The 22,760-nt window shown below is 35.7% G+C and overlaps 1 protein-coding gene across 2 annotated transcripts in view; it reads right to left on the bottom strand.

Annotated features, from left to right (window-relative positions):
- Positions 1-10,803: 10,803 nt before the first annotated feature.
- Positions 10,804-22,760, bottom strand: part of Cadm2 (cell adhesion molecule 2) — a 949,182-nt gene continuing 937,225 nt past the window's right edge. The window contains exons 9-10 of one of the 2 annotated variants that reach the window (XM_021208891.1): positions 14,094-14,219; positions 10,804-12,937 (exon numbers count right to left, since the gene is read on the bottom strand). In XM_021208891.1, the coding sequence (XP_021064550.1) occupies positions 12,819-12,937; positions 14,094-14,219 (245 nt within the window). In that variant the 3' untranslated portion in view covers positions 10,804-12,818. The remainder of the gene's footprint in view (positions 12,938-14,093; positions 14,220-22,760) is intronic. The other variant, XM_021208892.2, reaches the window with a different exon arrangement.

Genomic DNA, 22,760 nt, shown 5'->3' on the forward strand with positions numbered 1-22,760 from the left:
TAACTGGCCACAGGCTCCACCATTGATGCCGGGCAATGTGGACATACTGACATTCAGATGTCCCCAGCAGTACAGAGGAAGCAGGTGGCTGCAGACTGTGGCTCTCTTCTCTCTGCCTAACAATTCCTCTAAATAGCATTACTAAACTGATCATTTGGGGAAGCTCTCAAATCATAAGGGCAGATTCCCTAGGAATGGGATTAGTGCCCTATCTAGGCAGCCAGAAAGAGAGGTTTCACCTCTTCTGCTTTGTGTGAAAACATGGCACCAATTTAGGATGTGCAAAACAGTGTGAGTTCTCATCCCACAGTGAATGTGCTTAAGCTTTTGATCTGAACTCTCCAGATGGTAAGTAGCCAATACACCATTTGCAAATTTCTCCATTTAAATTTTATTGTTACTCTGATCTGAAGAGATTAAAGCAACTCTTCTCGACTGAGGTGCCTTTATCCTTTTCATTACTCAGAAGCACAGCAGTCCCAGCACCTTTACTCTCAGGACCAGATCCTGTGTGGGGCTTCTCACGGTGTCCGCAAATGTGTCTACAAGTGTTGCGGAGTGCAAGCTTGCCATTGTCAGTTATCGACACTGTTCTGCCAAGCGAGCAGGATGTACTCTGTGTGCCAAGTGAACGAGCCAGAGAGGACTGGCTTCTTCCGAGCCACAGTGTGACAGCAGCTTCAAGAAGTCTGCGAGCCCCATATTGTCTCACCACTCGGCTGGGTTTCCTACCTGGGTATCTATTGCTCCCTCAAAATTCAAAATGATTTCTTCTGGTGGAAAGGCTCTGCCTTTCTATTTCTTAAAGACACTTTACTAGCATTTCACAAGTCATGCCTGTATTTGGATACATTTGGGTAAAACTCCCTTTGCCTGGTATCTTTCCTGCTGGTTACCTGGCATCTGGGGCCAGCTCCTGGCATCCGGGGCCTCCTTTGCTTCAGGTCTGTTTATATCTACACTTACTGGGTTAATAACTGTTAATTCACTAAAATATTTGCTCCAAAATTTCTTCCCAAGAACTTGTCACTCCTGAAGGGCAAGTAGTTTTATTTTTATCTTTCTTTTCCTTGACTAAGTGGCCACAGCCCTTGCTAGAACTGGCAATTATATCTAAACCATTGTGGGTTTTCTATTCTGTATACTCAAACTCTAGACTCTAGACAAGTCAGAGGTTTTTGGGTTTTTTGTTTTTTGTTTTTTGTTGTTGTTGCTGTTTTTTTTTTTTTTTTTTTTTTTTTTTTTTTTTTTTTTTTTTTTTTTTTTTTTGCCCTGGCTGTCCTGCTACTCACTCTGTAGACCATGCTGGCCTCGAACTCAGAAATCCGCCTGCCTCTGCCTCCTGGGTGCTGGGATTAAAGGTGTGCGCCACCACGCCGGTCGCCAGAGTCTTTACTTAATGTTCATTGTATCAACTGCTTAAGAGACTGTCCTGGTATATTTAAATACTTTAATGTTCTTGCTTTAAAAAGAAAACTAAAGAAATGAGGGTAGCCTGGGGTATTCATGGACAGCAATATTTTAAGAATACTGGATGATGTGTTAGAAAAACAATAGCATGTCTGAATTGACAGGGAGTGCAAATTACAAAGATTTATGCATCTTCTCTCTGTAAATACTAAGCATTATTGAATTCTTCTACATGGAAATGGCTGGAATCTTGTCAACTTCTCTTTAAAAGAGATCCCAGTGGTATTAGTTACTCAACATTAAATACTCAATTCTAAGCATCCAAGTTTGTACTTAAGTTTCTAAGGGAAGTTACAACTGCCTTCAACGCGAAAGAAAGCAAGTATGTCTTTCTTATCCTTTGCTACTTCCCTGAAAACTACCTTTCATAATTGTTCTACTGTCATCAAGGAGATCCAGACAAGAGCCTCTTTCATACTAAGGAGTAACCCTAGCTACAACTCGATTTATTATTTCTGTATTTATTTTAAAGGCTCGCTTGGCGTGATAGCATGTCATTTCAGAATGGGTGTTGTTGGTTGATCGGGTTTCTCTTACAAAACACAAAGTCAGAGGTGAAATTATGACCTTCAAGATAGTGGCTTGACTACTGGCTGCCGTTAATCCCGGGGATGGAGTGTCACTCAGAGCATGGAATCCTGGGAATATTCCTGATCACTGACTATGAGATCAACTCAGATGGTAAGTACTGGACTCAACTAATGAGCCTTTCTACATTTAGATCTACAGCTTCAGCAGGGCTAACTAAGGCCAGTTTATAATAAGACGTATTTGAAGCTGAGGCATTAGAAAGCATTAGATCATCTTGGGCATCTTAGTATAATACCCTGTCACAAGGCTATGAATACAAACTAACTCCCTGAGGTTTTGTACCTTAGCATTTTCTCAAATTGCCTCAGTTCAGTCATTTAGTTATTATGTTAATAAATTATCCTACCTCAAAATGCCCCTTTATCCTTCTCAGAGACTCCTGCCAAGTGTGTCACAGTGGGGTTTTAGTCATTTATTACTGATGACAGTTTAGAACAGAAGCATAAAAGTTTTATGAATTGTCATTCTCAAATTCCAGGAAAACAGATTAATTCTATGTCTGATGAATTCTGCGAAAAATATTCTATAAACAGCAGTGAATGGGGAAGAATCAGATTACGTGTGCTCCCGGTGGTACAAATTATACAGCACAGAAGAGGTTCACGGTTCACGTAAGCAGTTGGATTCATATTTTAACACTCCGATTCCCACAAATAGCCTTCTGACCGTTAACTTAAGTTTGCTCCCTTGTAAGAAGTAGCATTGGCTTCAAGGTTCATTTCAAAGTTATCTTCTAGTGAAAAAATTAACTTCCCAATTTCCCAGTGTGACTCTGGGAAAGTGGTAGATAACTGAGGGAGAGAGAAGTCAGCATGCAGCATGAAGATCAAGATGACTGCCAGGCACAGAGAGGGAAAAAATGTTTCCAGAGCATAGGGATTTGATGTTCAGTATAAGGCTAAGGAAGAGTCTCAGCCTAGATTTCCTAGTAAGTTATGAGTTTGTTTCAATTTCATGTAAAATACTGTCGAATATTTTTATACCATCAGTTTAGCAGGAAATTCTACAACCAAGATAGGGTTTAAAATATGCCTGCTTTCTTTTATGCTTGAGGGAATCCGTAGTCCAAGAGGCAGTCTTTCTGTCATTTAGTGCTTAGGAACAAGATATGCCTTGAGAGGAGAAAGTGGAGATTTTTAATAATACAAACTGAATAATTGAAAATTTTATGTTTTAATGGAAAAAATCTAAGATCAAAGGATACATTTTGAAACAAATAAATACTCAGTGTTTGGTCATTTAGTACAAGCTGAAGTCTTGGACACTGTGAGGCTAAATTCCATAAAATTCTCTGATCTTATTAGAAACATGTTAAATGTGCTCCTGAATTTTGGTAAAATTACCAAATAGGTGCAACAGAACTTTAGATATTTTCTAATCCCCTTTATCTCCCAATCTACCGAAAAGCATTCATTTCTTGATGCCCTTAATTTGAGGTTAAAAAAGCCAAAATTTTTCACTTATCAGGTTCATCACTTATATTTACAGGTCGTGGAATGATCTTGTACTCCAAGGACATCATATTGTTATCAGCAATGTTTCAAAGAGTTGACAGTGCCTGAAGTATTTACTATTATATGCCAACTCTGAGTTACATGGCAATGCCCTATCTTGTCTTTTGTTTTCCTTTTATCTCTTTCTTCTTCTTTTCTCACTCCTTTGACCATGTGATTCAATGTGTTTACTGGGCTGTATGTAAAGTATATATGCTCTATCCCCAGTCTTTAAAGTAGATGTAAAGTAGGTGTGCCCCATTCTACGAGACAACATTATATTTCTATAATCTTTCATCTATTGACTGTGTGTGTGTGTGTGTGTGTGTGTGTGTATACAAATGTGTATATGTCATGTATTGCAGTTATGATCAAGATGTGTGTTTTCAGGCTTTCACTAATTTCTTGAATCTGATTGTGGTATCAACCACTCTTTAGAAGACGACTAAAGTTCATAGCTTATTACTATAATAAAGCCTTTATTAATGTGATCCATTAAAAACTTAGCATAAGACACAAACAGAAAAAGTCTATGTGTATTTAAGATTATACACAATTTTTGAAAGATAAATATGTTCTTGGTTTTTAGTTTTCTAAATTAGGGGAATTGTTTCATAATATATACATTTTTTAATTACTGAATTTATCTCCTTTTCCATTAAACATAATCATGTCAAAGTCCATAAAATAACTATTGTTTGTAAAGAGAGTCTTATTGTATTAATGATTTTTGGAGATCAAGGCTTAAAGTATTAAGGATGTTCTGCTTTTGGGTGTAATTCATCATACAGACTAATTTGGCCTATAGGAAGTGTACTTAGATAAGGTTTCGGTTAAATAATATGCAGACTAAATGAGTACAGAATGGGATTTAAGTGCAAGGGTAGAATTCTCTTCCTATTCTCTTCCTACTTTCACTTCTTCAAGTTTTCAAACATCTAGAAACATACAAATATCTAAACATTCTCAAAATATTATGCTTCAATATTTTTTCCAGAATTTAAACTCCTTTAGTTTAAATTTAGACTCCTTTAGTTTCAAAGCACATTTTGTTATAGATACTAAAATTATATTTGAATTTTTATACAGAAAAGGCTGCTTTCATGTACCAAAACCATTATGGAATTAAAGACATATGAATCAAGAAATAGTCATTGTGAATTGTATTAATAAATTATTTGTTTGAAACGTTGAATTTATAATGCCATAAAATTATCAGAAGTAATTTGCCATTATCACAAGTTTATCCATTCCTATAACATGATTGTTTTGTGCTTTCTTGGTTTGGAGCATACATGGATAGACATGCTTAGTATCACAAGAAAAAAAGAAAAAAAAACAAAAAACAGGAACAACAACAACAAAAAAACCCTTTTATGAATAGTTCCCTGAAAATGTTCTCGTTTCCTTTTAATATGTGGAATCTGATCTTTAAGAAAGCTTCAAATTACCAAACAACACATGCCTTCTTTTGCTGGAAAAAATATAAATGGAAAATAATGTAACATGTTATTTAATAAAAATAAACCAGATACAAAATCTTGCCTTGTATTTACAGACAAATTTTAATGGAATATTTCATGGTCCAACACAAATATCAGACCCAATGGCACTAATTCTTGTACAGCCTTTGGCTTACCCTGTATAACAAAATCTGTTACTTAAAGTAGACTACAAAATATCTCATGGTAAGTGAACTTCCAAAGACACAAAGAAAATCTTCCATAAATTTAAAAGCTTATCTCAAATTCTTATTGTTATAAGCTCGGGATGTATATATGGTTAATCGCATTATCTTAGGTAGTTGAAATATATAGGTTAGAGTGCAGAAATAAAAAAGTTTGTTTTAGATATTTTTGCTTCTGTTCCTAGTCAACATTAGTAAACACAAATAAGTGGATGTAAAATTACTTTTACAGAATTTTGAATGTTGGCAATCTCAAGCAAAATTCTTTACGTCAGCGACACTTTTTTTTTAACTTAGCATATCACAAGATTCATACATTTCAAGGAGTAATGATTAAATGTTTTATCAGAAAGATAACATTTAGTAGCTCTCATTTAAAAAAAAAAAAGTTCCCTTTAGAAATTTACAAGAAAATTGCATGTTATTGAGGAAACCTAAAATTGATGGATATAAAATGCAACGGAGAAAAGGTATTCAAAATGATGCATTTGGCATAACAGAACGTGCTGCACAACATCTTTTGTAATCTTTCACTGGAGAAAAGAAAGTTTATTTCCAATGTCTGTGTTCAAGTCTAAAATACACTAAATGAAGAAGAAGTTCAGTAATGTCCAACAGATAACTAAAATTCAAATTTTATTTTTTTTCATATTTATCAGACATTTTTTTTGTGTGTGTGAGGAGACTTTACTGAAAGGAAGAAGTGCAAGTGGGAACCCTTGTAGGCATGTTTCTAAGTGTTGTACATGACATATTTGAAGCGCCACTCAGTACACATTGGATACTTTGTCAGTATATAGGCATATTAACATGCAAGTGTCATGTACTTAATATTACAATATGCATTTTGTTTTGTGAAAATGTTCATGATAAGAGTAGATTCAATAATTGTGTTTGTTTTCTGTGCGATATGCTTCATTTGGATCTTCTTTGCAGCACACAATATATTTGAGTGCTGTCATTAAGTATACCCTTCCAAAAGATATGGATCTCATGTCATATAAATAGAACGCTTTATTTTTGAAGCTTCATTACTGGGAACACCTGCATTTCTGGACACTGTTTTCAGAGATAAGTCTTTAAATTTTTTTTTAACAAGGCAAACTTGTTCCAAGATTGTTTACACTGAAATGTTTATGATAAGAATGGAGCTGTCTTTAAGGAATGTGTACGGTTGAATAAAAAGCTAAACCACTGATTCGCAAATATTGATGTGAACTGAATATGAAGAAGAGATTAGCCATTCCAAATTCAGAAGTCCTTAGTTCACTATTCAATTACATTATTGAATCAATCGACAACACGTACAGCGAGTACAGCAAAGTAAGTTTGTAAAAAGATAAAAATGTTACATATTTATAAGGAGCAATATTACTAGCTTGGAAAAGCTTCTAGGTTGCTTTTTTTTTTTTTTTTTTCTGTTCTATTTATGACATTCAGTCAACACATCGGAACCACGGAGAAAAGCGAGGAGGAGAAAGATAACAACTGTTTACATTTTGTACTTGTCTTTAACCGATTCGTGACTACTGCTTCCAACCGTTACATTTTATTGCGCGTGACTTTCACTATCAGCGAATATAAAAACATGTCTACGAGGATCATGTACAAGGGAAAGCATCTAAAGAAAGAAAGCATTTGAGGTTTGACAGTACTGTGTGTTCGTGTAATGCTGCATTTCATGCTGCGCTTAAAAGTCCGTGCAGGAATCACTACTGCTTTGACCCTGGATGTGGGGAAAGTGCTTGAGTGCTGAGCCCTGGTAGATTTTTCTTGTGCCTCTGCAATTGTCACTTCTCTTTAAACTTAACATCTTTGAAATATACATCAAATTCCAAGGGGTTATAGTGTTTTCTTTACATGTTTTACACATTTGGGCCCATTTTCTCTAAAATAATCACACATTTCATATATGTAATATATATATGACCATATATAAATATTACATATACATATATGGAAATGATGTTAAAGACTAAATCAAATAATACATATAACATTACCACATAACATAAACTCTTACTTTAATTTTAAGCGTATTTTATAGATTCACCACCAATATTTAATAAATTTATGTAATCTACTTTTTCCTGAAGGGAAAATACGCTCATAAAGTGGTATTTTATTTTAACATATTTAAACTACATCATTGAAAAGTTCCTATCATGCCTAGGCAGAAAAAGTGGGCCTTTGAGGCAATATTTTGAATTATTGGGGTTATTTGTTCATCAAGAGGCAGTTTTAAAATACTTAATTTTTGTTTATATAGATAATATTTCTCTGGAAATTAAATCATATACATGATTTGTACTTAAAATACAGCATTGAATGTGAAGAAATTCTTACACTTTAAAAATAAAATGAAATATCAGATTGGATTGCAAACTGCTGCCATCAAATTACTTTTTAAAAGTTACAATTACATAACAGCAAAACACTAACTAGGCATGGAAAGGACTGTCCTTACCAACGTTTCATGTGTTTCCTATATATGCAGCTAATGAGAGAGAAGCTAAACAAACGCATACCCATACACCATAAAATACACTACAAGAAGTTGGCTTTTGAGATTTCCCAGGGAGTGGGGAGTGCATTGTTATGAAGGTCCCAAAATGATGCTTCCTGGGATATCTTGTAAATATTTACTTCCGCTATTTATATTGAAGTATCATAGCCCATGTTAAAAGTGAGAGGTAGAAGAATTATTGTAAGTATGCATGGCAGAGAAATTACCAGCTATATCCAATAACTATTGCATTCGAGAGTAATCTCAATACATAAATATGCTGATGATTTTAGAACCCATTCACATATACCATCCCCTTCAAGTCTCATGATTATCCTGCTACGCTCAATCCACTGCCTTTGGAAGGGTATATAGAAGTGCAAAGGGCATGTTTGGGTTGTGCTAGGGAAACAAAGGAAAATACAGAAAAGAAAATTTCCTCATTAAAACATAAGTGACTTTAAGTACTAAATATATCTTACGTTCTTTGAATAAATTTTTACTTGTAATCAAAGCAAACTACTTGTCAATCTACTAAAGCACATACATTTCAAAAAATGTTAAGAATACTAAATTTGATTAGATATAAAATCAAAGATTAAAATCCATGTCTTTTCATTCTCTACAGTAAAAGCTAAACCAAATAAATGTCCTTTGTTATCTTAATAAGTAAGGAAAAAAAACCTATCACTTGCTGTAGTTAGTACTTTAAAACATGAGAGATGAATTAGCAAAACTCTTGGATCTCCTTTAAGAGTATTTTTAAAACCCTCTGCATTAAAAATCCAGCAATAGAATTAGAGATATTGCACTGAGTATATTTCAATATTGCCAATGTATATTTCAAAACAAATTATATTATCTACACTAAGATTTCCTCTTTCCCAGAATTCAAAATGCATATTATAATTACATGGGTGTCCAACATCCATACACAGCTAGTACAAGATACTTACGTGTACATACAGTGTAGTTACCTATAGTTTGCATAGTTTCTAGTGTGTACTTGGTGCCACTTAACAAAAAGCATTACTTGTCAGTAATTTTCTTTATGTTTTTCAGTTTTTCCAGTTGTGACCACTGAGGAATCATCTCATTGTCTGTTCCCATTATAGATTACCATTTGCCAAAGGAAATAAAGTTGGGCATTTTCAAAAGTTTTCTGGGACAAAAATATTATGGGAAGGCTACAGTCTGATATGAAGTATCACAAATTGGAAAAAAAGGTGTACAATTTTATATTTTTATCTTTTAAAATTATACTTATATCCAAAGGGTGGGGAAGAAAATGCATTTTCAGTGTGCCCATGGGTAACACTTTGCAATAAGTGGCACTAAATCACACAATAACTGCTATGTTACATGGAAGAGCCGTTACTGTCAAACATCTGCTGTACATGTGCCTATATGGTATCTCAATGCTGTTACAGTCATGAGTTCATAATTACAAGTGAGCCTGTCTCTTTAATTGAATATTTATATTTTTACAAAAACCAAACAAAAACCCAAACAAAACAAATGAGGTGTTAGCTTCTTTGCCATAATCAGGAAAGTTGTTTTTCTTTATCTATTTGTTACTGAAGTTGTAAAGTTTTTATGAAAGACTAAACATCTCTAATGAGATCATCTGGTTTCTAGATTAAATCCCAATATCAGGTTTCATAAATTGCTTCTTGTAATTTCTGGTAAAAGAAAACAAGTTGGAATCTCTTTTTCTGTGTTTATTTTAATTTCTCTTCTCTTCAATACACACACACACAAATACACACACACACACATACACACAGACATGCACATGAAAACACACACACACAAATACACACACACACAAACACACACAAATACACACACACACACACACACACACACACACACACACACACCAATAATCCAATGGGGTATTGTGTCTTTATTATTTTACTCATATACTTTTCTTTCTTTCTTTCTTTCTTTCTTTCTTTCTTTCTTTCTTTCTTTCTTTCTTTCTTTTTTTTTTTTTTTTTAATATATTTTCGGTCCCAACATTCTTCCCAGGACATTCAAAGAGGAAAAGAAGACAAGAAGAATACTGGTTAGATCTTACTGATGGAGGACAATCAATGCACACTGTAAACATTTCTGGCAGAGAGGAACTTCCTTTTGTAATGAATGATGCTCATAGTCTTTGAGGAGTGCACACACACACTCTTTTCACTGTGTTTTCTGTCTACTGAACTCCCTTAGTAGGGACAGAGATCAGCTCCATGTGCATATGACTGGCCATATTTCAGGCTTCTCAGTTGACATGAGTCGAATTTAGAAATCTTATTTCATTTATTTATTTATTTATTTATTTATTTTATTTTTTATTTGCTGGAATGGGGAATGCCTACAATTCTCGTAACTTGTTTCCTTCAGTGAAAATCAAATAAGCTTTCAATACAGGAAAGTATAACTCCATCACTTTTGTTCCATGACAGGAAATGTCATTCAATCAAAATTAGCTATGTTTGACTGAAAACCACTTGATTAGAGCCCACTAATTTTTTATCTGCCAGTGATTTAATTTTACAGGTTCTAATGGGTTTGTGTATGTCTCAGAAGGGTCAAAAGAGTCAAAAGTCTTGAAATGCAAACAATTTGGGGTTTCTAATTTTATAGTGTTATAAATAATGTTTCTGTTATTTAGGCAACAATTTTAGCAGTTGGAGCCAAGTAGAATATAGATGAAGGATATAAATACAACATCGATAAAGAGTAGCAATTTTGTAAATGTATCCTGAAATTAGGCTTTAAATAGTAACTGATGATGCAGTTATACAACATACTTAGCAATAAGGACCTTTCCATTTTGTACTAACAGGATGAAGTTCTGCTGTGTGGAGTCTTTCTAAAGATTATGCATTGAAAGATATGAGCAGTTTATAGACCTATTCTAGTTTCAATGTGTCTAGAGGCACCTACCTGATTCTCTCGAACTACCATACTATATTAACATATTATTGCATTTTTTCCACAGATGGTATGGAGTGAACTGTAAAAACAAGCATGCAATCACATCAATGCAGACTTATTTCCTTAAAATGTCATACTGTATATGATTTATTATGTTAACACTCAACCACATCATATTATTTATGTTCTGTATATTTTGAAAAAAGTGCTGCTTGACTGACATCGTCCTTTTTCTTTTGTAAGAAATCAACAAAATAAATGCTACACAATTTTAAAAAAAATTAAAAATTCTAATATTGTTCTTAAATGTTCGATACTTTTCTGATAAATAATCTAATATACAGCACCCTTGTCCTCATGTGTTATTAACATAGGATGTTGTATTTAATCATTCTTCTTCCCCACAAATAAGTTCCAAGGTATTTTAAAACTCCACCATGCTGTTAGACATCACAAGTACAGCTACCATATTGTCAGCTTTGTTTTCTTCTTAAAGGTGCAATGCTTGAACATGGGAAAATATTTTTTTCATCTAACTGTATCTTTATTCTTTAGCTTCCAATAAGTGTAATGAAAACCACTCTACCAATACTTTATTTCACTCATAGATAGAAGACTTTGTATTGGCTTTTTGACATATTTAAGATTACAGAATTTTATAATATTTCAATATACCAAAATTTAAAATAATCCAGAGAAAGAGACCTTCACCTTGGAGTTAAGAGCACGGCACGGGTTCTCTATCACTATCTGTTTCATAAGTTTGTACCTCACAGAATGCATAGACAGGAATTTAATATAAAGAATTAGCTCATTTATGCAGAAAATATCATAAACACTTCCTTTTTGGCAAATCAACATAGTTAAGCAGCCCTGAAACTGCCAAATTAAAATATGTAAAGTTGTTTTTTAAAATAAATCAAACTAAGAGTTTGTTTTTAGGTTATTATTCAACTGTGGTTGTGATTTAAAACCTGAGGCTGTGCACTGGTTGTTAGCTTAAAATTACCTTTCCTTGTAACATTGTGCTTCCATTGTATAACAAATAAAAATTAACAAGAACTAGAAAAATTTTGTTCTTGACAGTGCTGGGACATACAGACAAAATACTAATCCATGTTATCTACTTATAATATCAGTTTATGTCATATCTAAAGGGATATAATGGACGTTAGAAAATGCGTACTTATGACTGAATGACCTACAGCCAAAAAAGTTAAATATGTATCAAATAATGTTTAATTGGATTTATTATATGCACTATATACAGATACTAAAATGTCTCAAAATTGTGCCCTACTTCAGTTTTGTTTAGGCAGGTGAATACTTATGGAACAAATAAATTATAGAATCAAATAGAGAAATGAATGAAATCTTTATGATTCCCAAAGCAGTTAAATGTTTGTAATAATTTATTGGTAAATGAAGCTACAATAACCTAATGGTAGGATCTATATAATAATATAAGGTGTCATGTCATGAGTATAATCCATACACATGGTGCCTGTATCAAACACTAATTTTAAAATAGCCACTTGATACAGTATTACCAGTATAATCTCAAACATTCCAGAAACTACACTACAGTGTTTTTTCAGTTTGTGTTTTCTAGGGCATATATTTCCACAACATGTTATCTTTGAAGATAGACAGGTAGAAAACATTGTTTGTAAACCACTAATCTTCGATTAAGCTTAAACACATTAGGTCATCACCTAATCCTGTGACTTGTGATAACTGTCCAATGGCAAACCAATAGAGTCTATGACTTCAAGGAAAACAAATGTAGGGGTGGGGTTTTGCATACATTTCTTCAATGTATAAAAACAACTCAATACCATGATCCAGTGAGATGATTAACATTGTTAAGGCTGTATATTCAAGCACTGTATGTTAAAAGAGCAATGGTGTAAAATTTAGGCAATAAGAAATGTCCTGCATTATGGATGGTACAGTAATTAAAGAATGATGCTTTCAACTGCTGATTGTTGGTATACACTGGCTACTGAGAGCAGTACAGTATGGGTGTTAATAAAAGTAGTAGAAGAAGATGGTTGGAATGATTTCTGAAAGATGATTGCCAGTTTTCTCCAGCAGTCAGCCTGGTAGGTAAAACTCAGGACTTGGAGCCTGAATTTTAAATGAAATACTCTTTTTTCTCTTCCGCATTGACTTGGCTGCCTTCAGCATTGATGATGGCTGTGTCGGCATCTGGTGCATCTTCAGCTCCTTTAGCTTCATTTGTTAGATATGTTCCTGAGGATGTGGGAAGAAGGATGTTAGTTCTGGGCATCTAACAAAATAACTAGCAAGAAGAGAAAAAATTTGACCAAATGTTGGTATATTGGACAATATTCTGAGAAGTGAAACACCACACAACTCAGACGTTTAAAATTCTACCTTTCTTTTTATTTTAAGAGATGTACTTCATGTGAGACTGAGGTACAATTATTTAAAGGCCAGAGTGAGGCTGAAATGACTACTACATCATTTTTTTTTTTTTTACTTCTTTAATGATGGATTGATTAATGAGACCATAAAAGAAATTCAGTTCTTTCTTAAGATGCATGCAGTTGACAATCATCTTAAATTTTTACCATGATTTTTCATGCTTACTCACATCTGAACTTCCAAAACAAAGAAACTGAAACTTAACAACAACAACCCAATAAGACAAAAAGCATCTAAACAAAATAAAACAGCTCAGAAAAATAATACAGTCTGCTTTGTATTAGCCAAATACTCCTGGACATGGAAAAACCTCACTGAACCAATCTATGTTGATAATGTTTAGATTGGACTGTTACAAAAATAAAATTTTTAAAAAAAATTAATAAAAACTTTATTTTGTCAAAGATCATAATCTCTTGACTCACGAATCTATATTTATGAAGAAAACTTATTACTACAAATATATTACTGTTCCTTTTGGGCTCTCATTCACCTTTTCGTTTTGTTTTGTTTGTTTGTTTCATTTCTTTACTCTGAATTAGATTGGTGCAGTAAAGCAATGTCTGTCTAGATAATGGTCAGAATTTCCCAAGTGAGCCAGCTGTTAGTAGGAAGAATATAAACTACATCCTTGTCTCTAACACTAAACTCCAACGATGAATGCCTGCCTGACAGTGCATGTTTTTATGTATAGAAGTATGTACATTGTTTTTTCACTGTTAAAGGTAGCACAACATTTGCCTTAAGGTAGATTTAATCAAATTACTGTTAATCCACCTGAAATAATACTTATCATCACTTCCCTGAATTAATTTAGAATTTACCTCTCCACATCCTTCTTTCTATCTGCATCCCTGCCTTCACTCACTCGAGAAACATATACTCTATAAAATGTCAGAATTGATTAGTGTTTGCAAGATTTCTAGCAAAACTAAGAGATCTTTCTCTAACTATTGATCACCTTTATGTCTTGCCAGATATCGGCCAAGCAGGAATATGGAGCACAGTGTAACAAATACAACAACAGCCACGATTCCTCCGATGAGAGCGTGGTCAGGGCCATTCTGGCCAGCCAGAGAATTGGGATCTGCAAGAGAACGAAGAGCAGTTTTAGTTAGGCTGTTACTTTCTCCTGAAGTACATATCTGGAACTAGATGAGTCATTTTTAAACAGCATGTTTCTATTAAAATGAATTTGCATGAAATGATATATATTATGCCAATCACTCAGTCAACAAATATTTTTTGTGTGGCTGCAGCACACAAAACACCTGGAGGTATAAAATTAAACATGTTAATAACTTTTAACATTGATTTCACATTTTAAGGAAAAGATGGCATGAATGTTTTGATGTTACATGTTTTTCCTTAGTATTCACATTTTAAGTATAAATGTATATGTGAATCTATGTAATATGTAGATACATACATACACATACATATTTACACATGATACAGAAAATTCATAAGTACATTTTAAAATAAGATCATCCCAATGGAAAATCTGGGGTTTAGTACTATAGTTTGATATTTATCATCGCACAAATAATATTTAAAGCTATGAAAACTGATGCATGCTCTTAAGGAATCTTAAGAAAAATCTAACAATAATACTTTGGGGAGCTCAAAATGCAGATATTTATAACAAATAATTTCATCAGAGGAAACTGAGGAGGAGAGAACAGCATGATTTTGGAGAAAACACACGGTGTTTGATGAAAGAGAGTAATATACTGTGGTGACAGGTTTATACTCCTGTGAAATATCCACAGGAGATGAAAGAGGAATAAACAACATGGAGAATGAAATGCTCATTGGATTTCTAATTTTCCAGACAATGATTGGAAAAATATTATCAAGAACCTTTACATTCTGCTGTTAATAAGATTTTATTGAAAAGAGTTAAGCTAGTAAAGGACGAAAAAGATAAAAAAAAAAAATTTAAATGTTTGGAGAAGGGAATGTTGAAAATTTCCACTTATTAAAGTCAAATAACAAGGAACAAAGCTCAATGAAACTTTGAAATACATTAAGGCTCTGCTCTATGGCAAAGATCAAATAAGCGTTCCCGGTTCCTCTCCCAACTGTCTCCTTGCAAAGCTCCTCATGTAGTTTCTTATACTTTAGAGGCCGGATTCAGAAGGAGAAAAGCAACAAATAGCTTATGGCTGGCACTAATGCTTTCAAAATCTCCAAGAGTGGCTGTAGAGACATGTATCTGACAAACAGATTTAGGAGTGTGATATTTAATGGAAGCAGTGTCCTGTCAAAGAATCATATCCAAACAAAAATAACAACCTGTGTGTAAAACTTCAAACAATCTACAGAGCCCAAAAACTTGGGAAAGGAAGAAATGGACTATAAAAGCTGAATCGTGCCGACGAAGGTCATACTTTTCTGTACCTGCTTCTAATGCACCCTGGCATAGGACCTTACAGGTGGAAAGCAAAGAAAAAAACGGTATCATCAAAACTGAAGGATCTTGTGATTCTAGTCTGACGTCCTGTCATGAGTGGTTTCCACTTAACTTGTATTTTCGGGTAGGAGCAATGATAATTAAAAGTGGATACCATGCCTGCAATGTGGAGACCATGCCTTGAAGGGCCTGAAAGATCACACATGAGGGTGCAAAACCTCAACTTTTAAAACAAAGAGCAAAAAAACCTTTTTAACCAGCCACCTTTAGCATTTTATACAGATTTGAATATATATATATATATATATATATATATATATATATATATATATATATATATGTGTGTGTGTGTGTGTGTGTGTGTGTGTGTGTGTGTGTGCATGTGTGTATTCTGCATTTTACCATTAGAACTTTGGAGCTACAAGATATCTCATTATCTTTTATTATTTTTTTAATGATTTCTTTCCTGATTTTTCCTTTATATCATGACTTGCTTTTTTTTTCTCACTTAATTCTATGGTCTTGCTACATTCTCTTTAATCCTTGAGTTATCTTACATTCATTCTTTGAAATCATTTCAAGAATGTTATTTATTCCCTCAAGATTTTTGTATATTCGGCTCTCTTTCCCTTGGAGACCTGTTATCCTTTAATTCCTCATGCTTCTTATATCAATTAACAGACATTTACATATCATATATCAGTCAGTGATTTGTTCTATTTTATGGGATATGTTTCAGTGGAGAATATCTAGTTTTTCATTCAGACGAGCTATAAGGTGTCAGGTCAGCATGTGCTTAGCTTTGATTTTGGAGAGCTCTAAAGTGAAGCCTTGAAGTCTTGGTTGCAGTCAAAACTGCCAAAGCCTTTAACATTCAGATTTTCTGTTTAGAATGCTCAATTTATAAACAGTATTATACTTTTTAAAGTAATTTTCCTTCACTTGTCTTCAGTTTGTGGTCTTCTTAACCATAAGCAAGTCTTAAAATTTTACATAATCAAGTCTAATTTTGCATCCTGTCATAAATGTAAACTACTACATCATAACAAAATATATCCACAGTAATTTATATTATCTAAATTATTTACAGGTATCATATGTATAATGCATTTTATGTAACATGTATTAATTTATTAACAAATTTCATAACAGGCACCCTGACTTTAGTAGTCCAGGAGATCTTAGCACAATTAATGCTATTTAGAGGCATGATTTTAGAACATAAGTAGGTTCTTGCCAAAATGGTAGCAAAAATTGAATCCTTCGAAGACCCAATCCATAGTCTCAGGATCTGGGAAAGTCCTTGAGTGTGCTAATCTTGCTCTTTGGCCTCTGTAACTTTTCCTGCTCTAACTGTTCTTGCTAACTGAAATATATCAAATGGGATGTAGCTTTGTTCATAAAAAGCAAAGAATGGGGAGGCTACATGATTTTCACAAGTTCACCGTGTAGCTCACCAACCAGCAAATAAAGATTTTTCTATTGGCTTTAAGTGTATGTATGTTCTCTGAATAAGTCATCTTGCAACATCTTGGAGGCCATGGTAAGACTTCCAGAAACAGTAAGGGGGAGAGAGGTCTCCAGGGATTTTTAAGGAATTTTTAGGGAGTGTGTAACCTGAGTTGCAGCATGGCTTCAGGAAGTTCTCTTGCCTCTGGTCCTGACAATGCCTCCACCAAAACCAGGAAACTAGAGAGTCAACTAGATCTGTGTCATTGGGAAGTGAGTCTGTGTATAGTACTTCCCAGATAGGACATCTAGGGGCGGGGAGAAGCCAAATTATGGAGTCTTGGGTCTAATTGAGACGTCACCGACTACCTAGTTTAAGTCTATAGGGTTGTATTCACTATGTGTTACTTTGTGTCTATTGGTTGGAAAAAGTTTTAAAAATGGAATGGGCCACTCTAGGAATGTGTCAGTCACTGTACACCAATATCACACGACTTCCTGCATCTTACACCTGTCTCCCACCCCTTCTAGAAGCCACGGTTGCTATGGAGGCTGCTTTTGCTCTGCGTGACACCCATGGAGGTTTCCAGGCAGCAGTGGTGGAATGGATTCCCACAGCCCAAGGAGGGTTTCACAGATAAGGAGAATTATGCTATCCATGAAATTGTCTGTACCCTCTGTGAAATCCATCGGCCCTCTTTTGGAGATCAGTGGCCAGAAAGTCACAGATCAGTTTCAGAGCACCTGAAACCTGGTGGCTGATATACCTCAGCAACCGTAACTAGTTTGTCTGTATTGACCAGTGGCTTTCTATGGTGTGATATGTCATCTGGCTTAAGATTTGTGCCTTTTTGTTGGGGACATGAATCTTTTCTGGTCAGCCACATTGCTGGCAGAAACCCAAACCCTCCACCTCTCAAGGGCACCAGAGGAAACTGACCTTTGCTCTTCAGCTCCTGGAGTGCTTGGACACTTGAAGCCAGAGACACTTGAATCTTAGATAAGAGATTGTAAAGGGAGTACTTGTCCAGGCATTGGGAAGCTGGCAGAGGTCAGTGGCCTATCTTCAAAAAAACCTGATCCTGTTTCTACCAGTTGGCAGGCTTATTCGTATTACCATTAGCCACGCTTGATAGAAACTTGATAAACAGACTTTGGGTCAGGGTGGTTGTACCTGAAAACCCTGCACTACAACTGAAAACTCCCAAGGGCTACACAAGAGAGGTGGATATCTAACATGCAAACAATGCATTATCTGGCACTTTATTTAGACCATCCCAGTATCTGATTCTATAAACTTTAGCCATTAAGCTAGCCAGCCTGGTGCTAGAAGATAATGTGATAGAGCCTTTCTATGATGGCCTGAAAATGACTGATAACATCCAATATGTCAGACCTGACTTAACTCCTGCTACCAGAAGTAAAGGAGGTACCAGACACTGATGGGATAAGATTTGTTTAAGATGGAATCAGACATGACAATGCCACATTTGTCACCTCAGATAGGACAGTACTAGCCCACTACATCAGCAAAAGGCTTCAGGAAAAAGGGCTGGACTTCTGGCATTATCCCAAAGATTCCACTGTAGGGAAGGGAAAAACCATCACTATGCCCATGAACTGAATAAGAATTTTAATCAGCAACATAGCTGCTCTAATCACATCCTACTTGTGTGTGATCTGCAGATGTGCTCTACACTCCCTTATCTAGAATATAAACATGCTCATAGTACACACCTCTAAGACAAGATTGTAATGCAGACACTCTACATTCCCTTATCTAGAATATAAACATGCTCATAGTACACACCTCTAAGACAAAATTACTTTGTAGAAGGTAACAGCCATATCTGAAAGTGATGCCTAATTGAGATTTAGACAAAGTATTGAATTAGAGAAAGATTTGACAGGAGCCAGTGATGGGATATGCCCAATTCTCATGGGAATATCATAGGCTGTTTAAGAACAGTGCAGGGAATGTCAACAGGGAGTCAATGCAGTAAGTGCAGTGTAGTGGAGTTGAGTTCATTAATAACTAGTGCAGGTGAGCAGAGTCAGTTGAAGTCAGAGAATAAGACAGAGCCAGAAGATTATAGCAACTGCTAAAGTTAGTGTGAGGCCAAGCAAAACAGTTCAGTCAGAAGCTGAGAGACTTCCAGATTCAATCAGCTAACCTGAAGAGTTTGAACGGAAACAGCTGAGTTGTACCGGCCATCTAGAGTTCAGAAAGAACTTAAAAAACGTGAACATATTCAAATTCAGGAGTAACCTTCCAAGAACAATTGCAACTAGAGATAAAAGCAAGTTTTACAATAGACTGTCTGCATTTGCCCTGGCCCATGTTCATGAGGCTCTCTATATCGTCAGAGGAATCATTCCCTCTGCAGGAAAGGAAATTAAAAGCAAATAAGAAACACTGGTCCTACCAGAGGCCATTTGACTGCCAAGAGAAGTATCCATTGTCATTGCAAAGCACCTGGAAAGGTGAATCCCTAGAGGCACAAGAGAACAGGGTAGCAGAGTTGGCCATGTAGAGGGGTATCCCTACAACCAATGGGGACTCTCAAGATCTTAGTTATCCTGCATGAACCTGAATTGTTCAAGTGCCCAACCTATACAAAGCATGGGGGGAGTTAGCAAAAAAGATGCCAAATGAAATAAATGGGTGGTGGTTTTTGCCAGATGAGAGACCAAATTTCCATACTGATACTGAAAGACAGATGGTTGTCGAAATCTATCAGGCTGCCCTTCTGGCAACAACTAAAACTGTGGAGTTCCTCAGGACCAGATACTACAATTTTCACCCACACAATCTCATCATCTTCATGTGTAGATGTGCCATTTGTATACAGACAAACCCCAAAGAAGGAAGAAAAGACCTGGAAGAAATCTGTGCCCAAAAAAATCACCACTAGATTCCATTGGGAAGTGGATTTAGAGAGTTAAATGCTCCTGTCAAATGTTCTTGTGTATAAATTTCTGGATGTTTTCATGGAAACTTACTCTGGATTAGTCGAAACCTACCCCAACCAATTGAGACTTTCTCAGTAGCCACCAAGAAGCTCCCTCCAAGTGTTAACTCCTAGATTTGGGTTACTCCTCTCCCTGAGGTCCAACCATCACCCTTGTTTTCCAGTTCAAAGTTTCTCTAGGTCTGGCAAAGGAAACTAACTAAAATTCTTTGAGATGAATGATAATTGGGCCAACCTCTTACCTGTGGCTATCTTAAGGGCCAGGTGTACTGCATATTGAGAAGTTCACAGGGCAAAAAAAATTTACTGACTGTTTCCTCCTCAAGTACTTTTAGACCCAACACCAAACTCAGAAGACTATTTATCACATAGTTAGAGTGGCTTTTCACTTACTCATGTCTGAGTATACCTACAAGTTCTAGCCTGGAAGCCCAGAGGCTGGAGACAATATGGAAAGGCCAGTATCCAGTGGTCCTCACCACTCCTCCAGAAGACATCATTAGTGTTAGTTATCCCGTGTATCCACCATGCCCGGCTGAAGGGCGCTACAGGAGGTAGTGACAGATGACTTGTCACCATGTCTTCTGACTTCCTAAAGATATGTCTGACATGGACCCTATAATTACAGTTGTCCTACTTTGTCTTTTTGTCTTCTTGCAGGAGAGGCCCCACCATCCTTTGGCCAGGACCTTGGGTATGAGAATTAAGAAGGACCAGATTTGAGAAGCTCATAGCAAATCCACCTTCCACATAGATTTATTTAAATGTTGAATCCAGAATCTATTAGAGGAGGGTTCACTTGCTCCCAGGGAGGAGCCTGCCCCCTGGGCTGTGTTTTCAACAATAAAGAAGAGGGGCTCCAATCTATTGTATCTACTCAGCATTATGCCTACCTTGTTGCATAACTCCCTGAACTGCCAGAAGCCATGTGAGTCCAATTGTGCTCAGTGATAAAATAAGTCCTCCTAGGAGCACACTAATCACGTAAAAGTTCTAGAAAAGAAACCATCACCACCTACCTGTGGTCATGGGCAACGCATTCCTGCATCTATGAAGCAGTGCTTCTTTACCTTCCTAATATAGTTCCTCATGTGATAGTGACCTCCAAACACAAAATTATTTGGGTTCTAATTCAAAAAAATTTGCTACTGTTCTGGATCATATTGTAAATATCTGTGTTTTCTGATGGTTTTACATTACCCCTATGAAAGACTCTTTTAACCCTCAAAGGCATTGTGTTCCACAGGCTGAGAACCACTAACATAAAGGTTATGGAAGCCTACCAGGAAGCTGCAGACCATTATAGCAAAACTGGTAGAACTTGGGGATACTCAGGTAGCAAACTCACTATTCAGAAGAAACCTGAGCCTAAGGTCATCTTGCACAATGTCCCAAATGGACCCATCACGGTATCCCAGGAATACAAGACTCCTAAGGTGACAAGCCCCCACACTGCAATTTCCCCAGAAATTCCTTTTAGTAACTGTGATGTTAAACTTCCTGGAGGCTGCAGAAGCCTCATTGAAGGGCTTCAACGTCCAGGATGCTAGAAAGACTATCAAGTTATTTAACCAGTCCCAACTGCACACAAGTCAGATATGACTGGACCCCAAATACCCATATTATATTGGGATTGGAACTATGATTATGGCAAAAAAGTGGACAATGAACTCCACTTCCAAATCTAACAGCTATAAATGGACTATGGACCCTATACTTACAGTTGCTCGGTCTCTTAGAGACTTCCAAGAGAAGGGTGCCTGTTTAATGTCATCAAGAAACTCACTAGATAATTCCCCCTACTTGGATTACACAGCAGGTTAATTCCAGGAATGGCAGTTGAGTGAATTTACAGACCAGAGACTGCTTGGCTCGCTTGCTTTAATGGGTTAGCCAAGTGTGCACCTATAACTGTTTGCATGGGAGGAAAACGCGCTTTTTTTTTTTTTTTTTTTTGCATCTTCATGTTTGTTATTCTACAGGTGTACATCTACAATGGCTAAGAGGACAGCAAACACCTAAATAGAGATTTCTGGCCTCCCCTCACCATGCCCACACACAGCAAGCCATTCCCTTGTCATTCCCCTGTTGGTGGGGAAAGATCTTGGGTGCTCTGCTGCAGTTAGAACTTCAGCCATAGTTATGGGACATAAACAAACAAACAAAAAGTAAAGGAATTCAGTCATCAAAAAGACTTAGGTTAGACCTAGGACATCCAGAAAATTCTTTTTCCCAAGCCTGATTAGACTCTTCAGTCAAGGTTATTTATTTTTGAGACTCAGAAAGGATTGAACCTCCTCCTTGTAATGAGACAAAGGTGTCTCTGTTTGGTACTAAGAGAAACTTGTTGCTTCTATGCTCATCAGTCAGGGATTAGAAGGGAAAGTTTAGTTATAAACAGAAGTAACTTCCAGGGAAGAAGAAGCAGATATCAAGAATACAATAATCTTTGTTCTTCTGGTCCCCCTGTACTAGTTATGACCTTGGATGGACCATTAATACTTTTGCTTCTAGCAAATATTATACATCTTGCTTAAAAAAAAAAAAGAAAAACAGAAAAGAAATTACTTCAGATTTATCCTAGTGATAAGGCAGCTATTTTTCAAATGATGCAAACAGTGAAAACACAGATATTCTGTATTATTAAGTTAATTTAAAATCAAATGTTCTTTACACAGTACAATGGTTTTTCCAAAACAAAATGACATATATATTATGGTACAGATGCACAGTCCTCATTGTAAGTAACTGAATGTATTTTCTAGTTAGTTTTTGAAAAATTATAAATATG

Source organism: Mus pahari, chromosome 12 (genome assembly GCF_900095145.1).
Source record: "Mus pahari chromosome 12, PAHARI_EIJ_v1.1, whole genome shotgun sequence".
Lineage (NCBI taxonomy): Eukaryota > Metazoa > Chordata > Mammalia > Rodentia > Muridae > Mus > Mus pahari.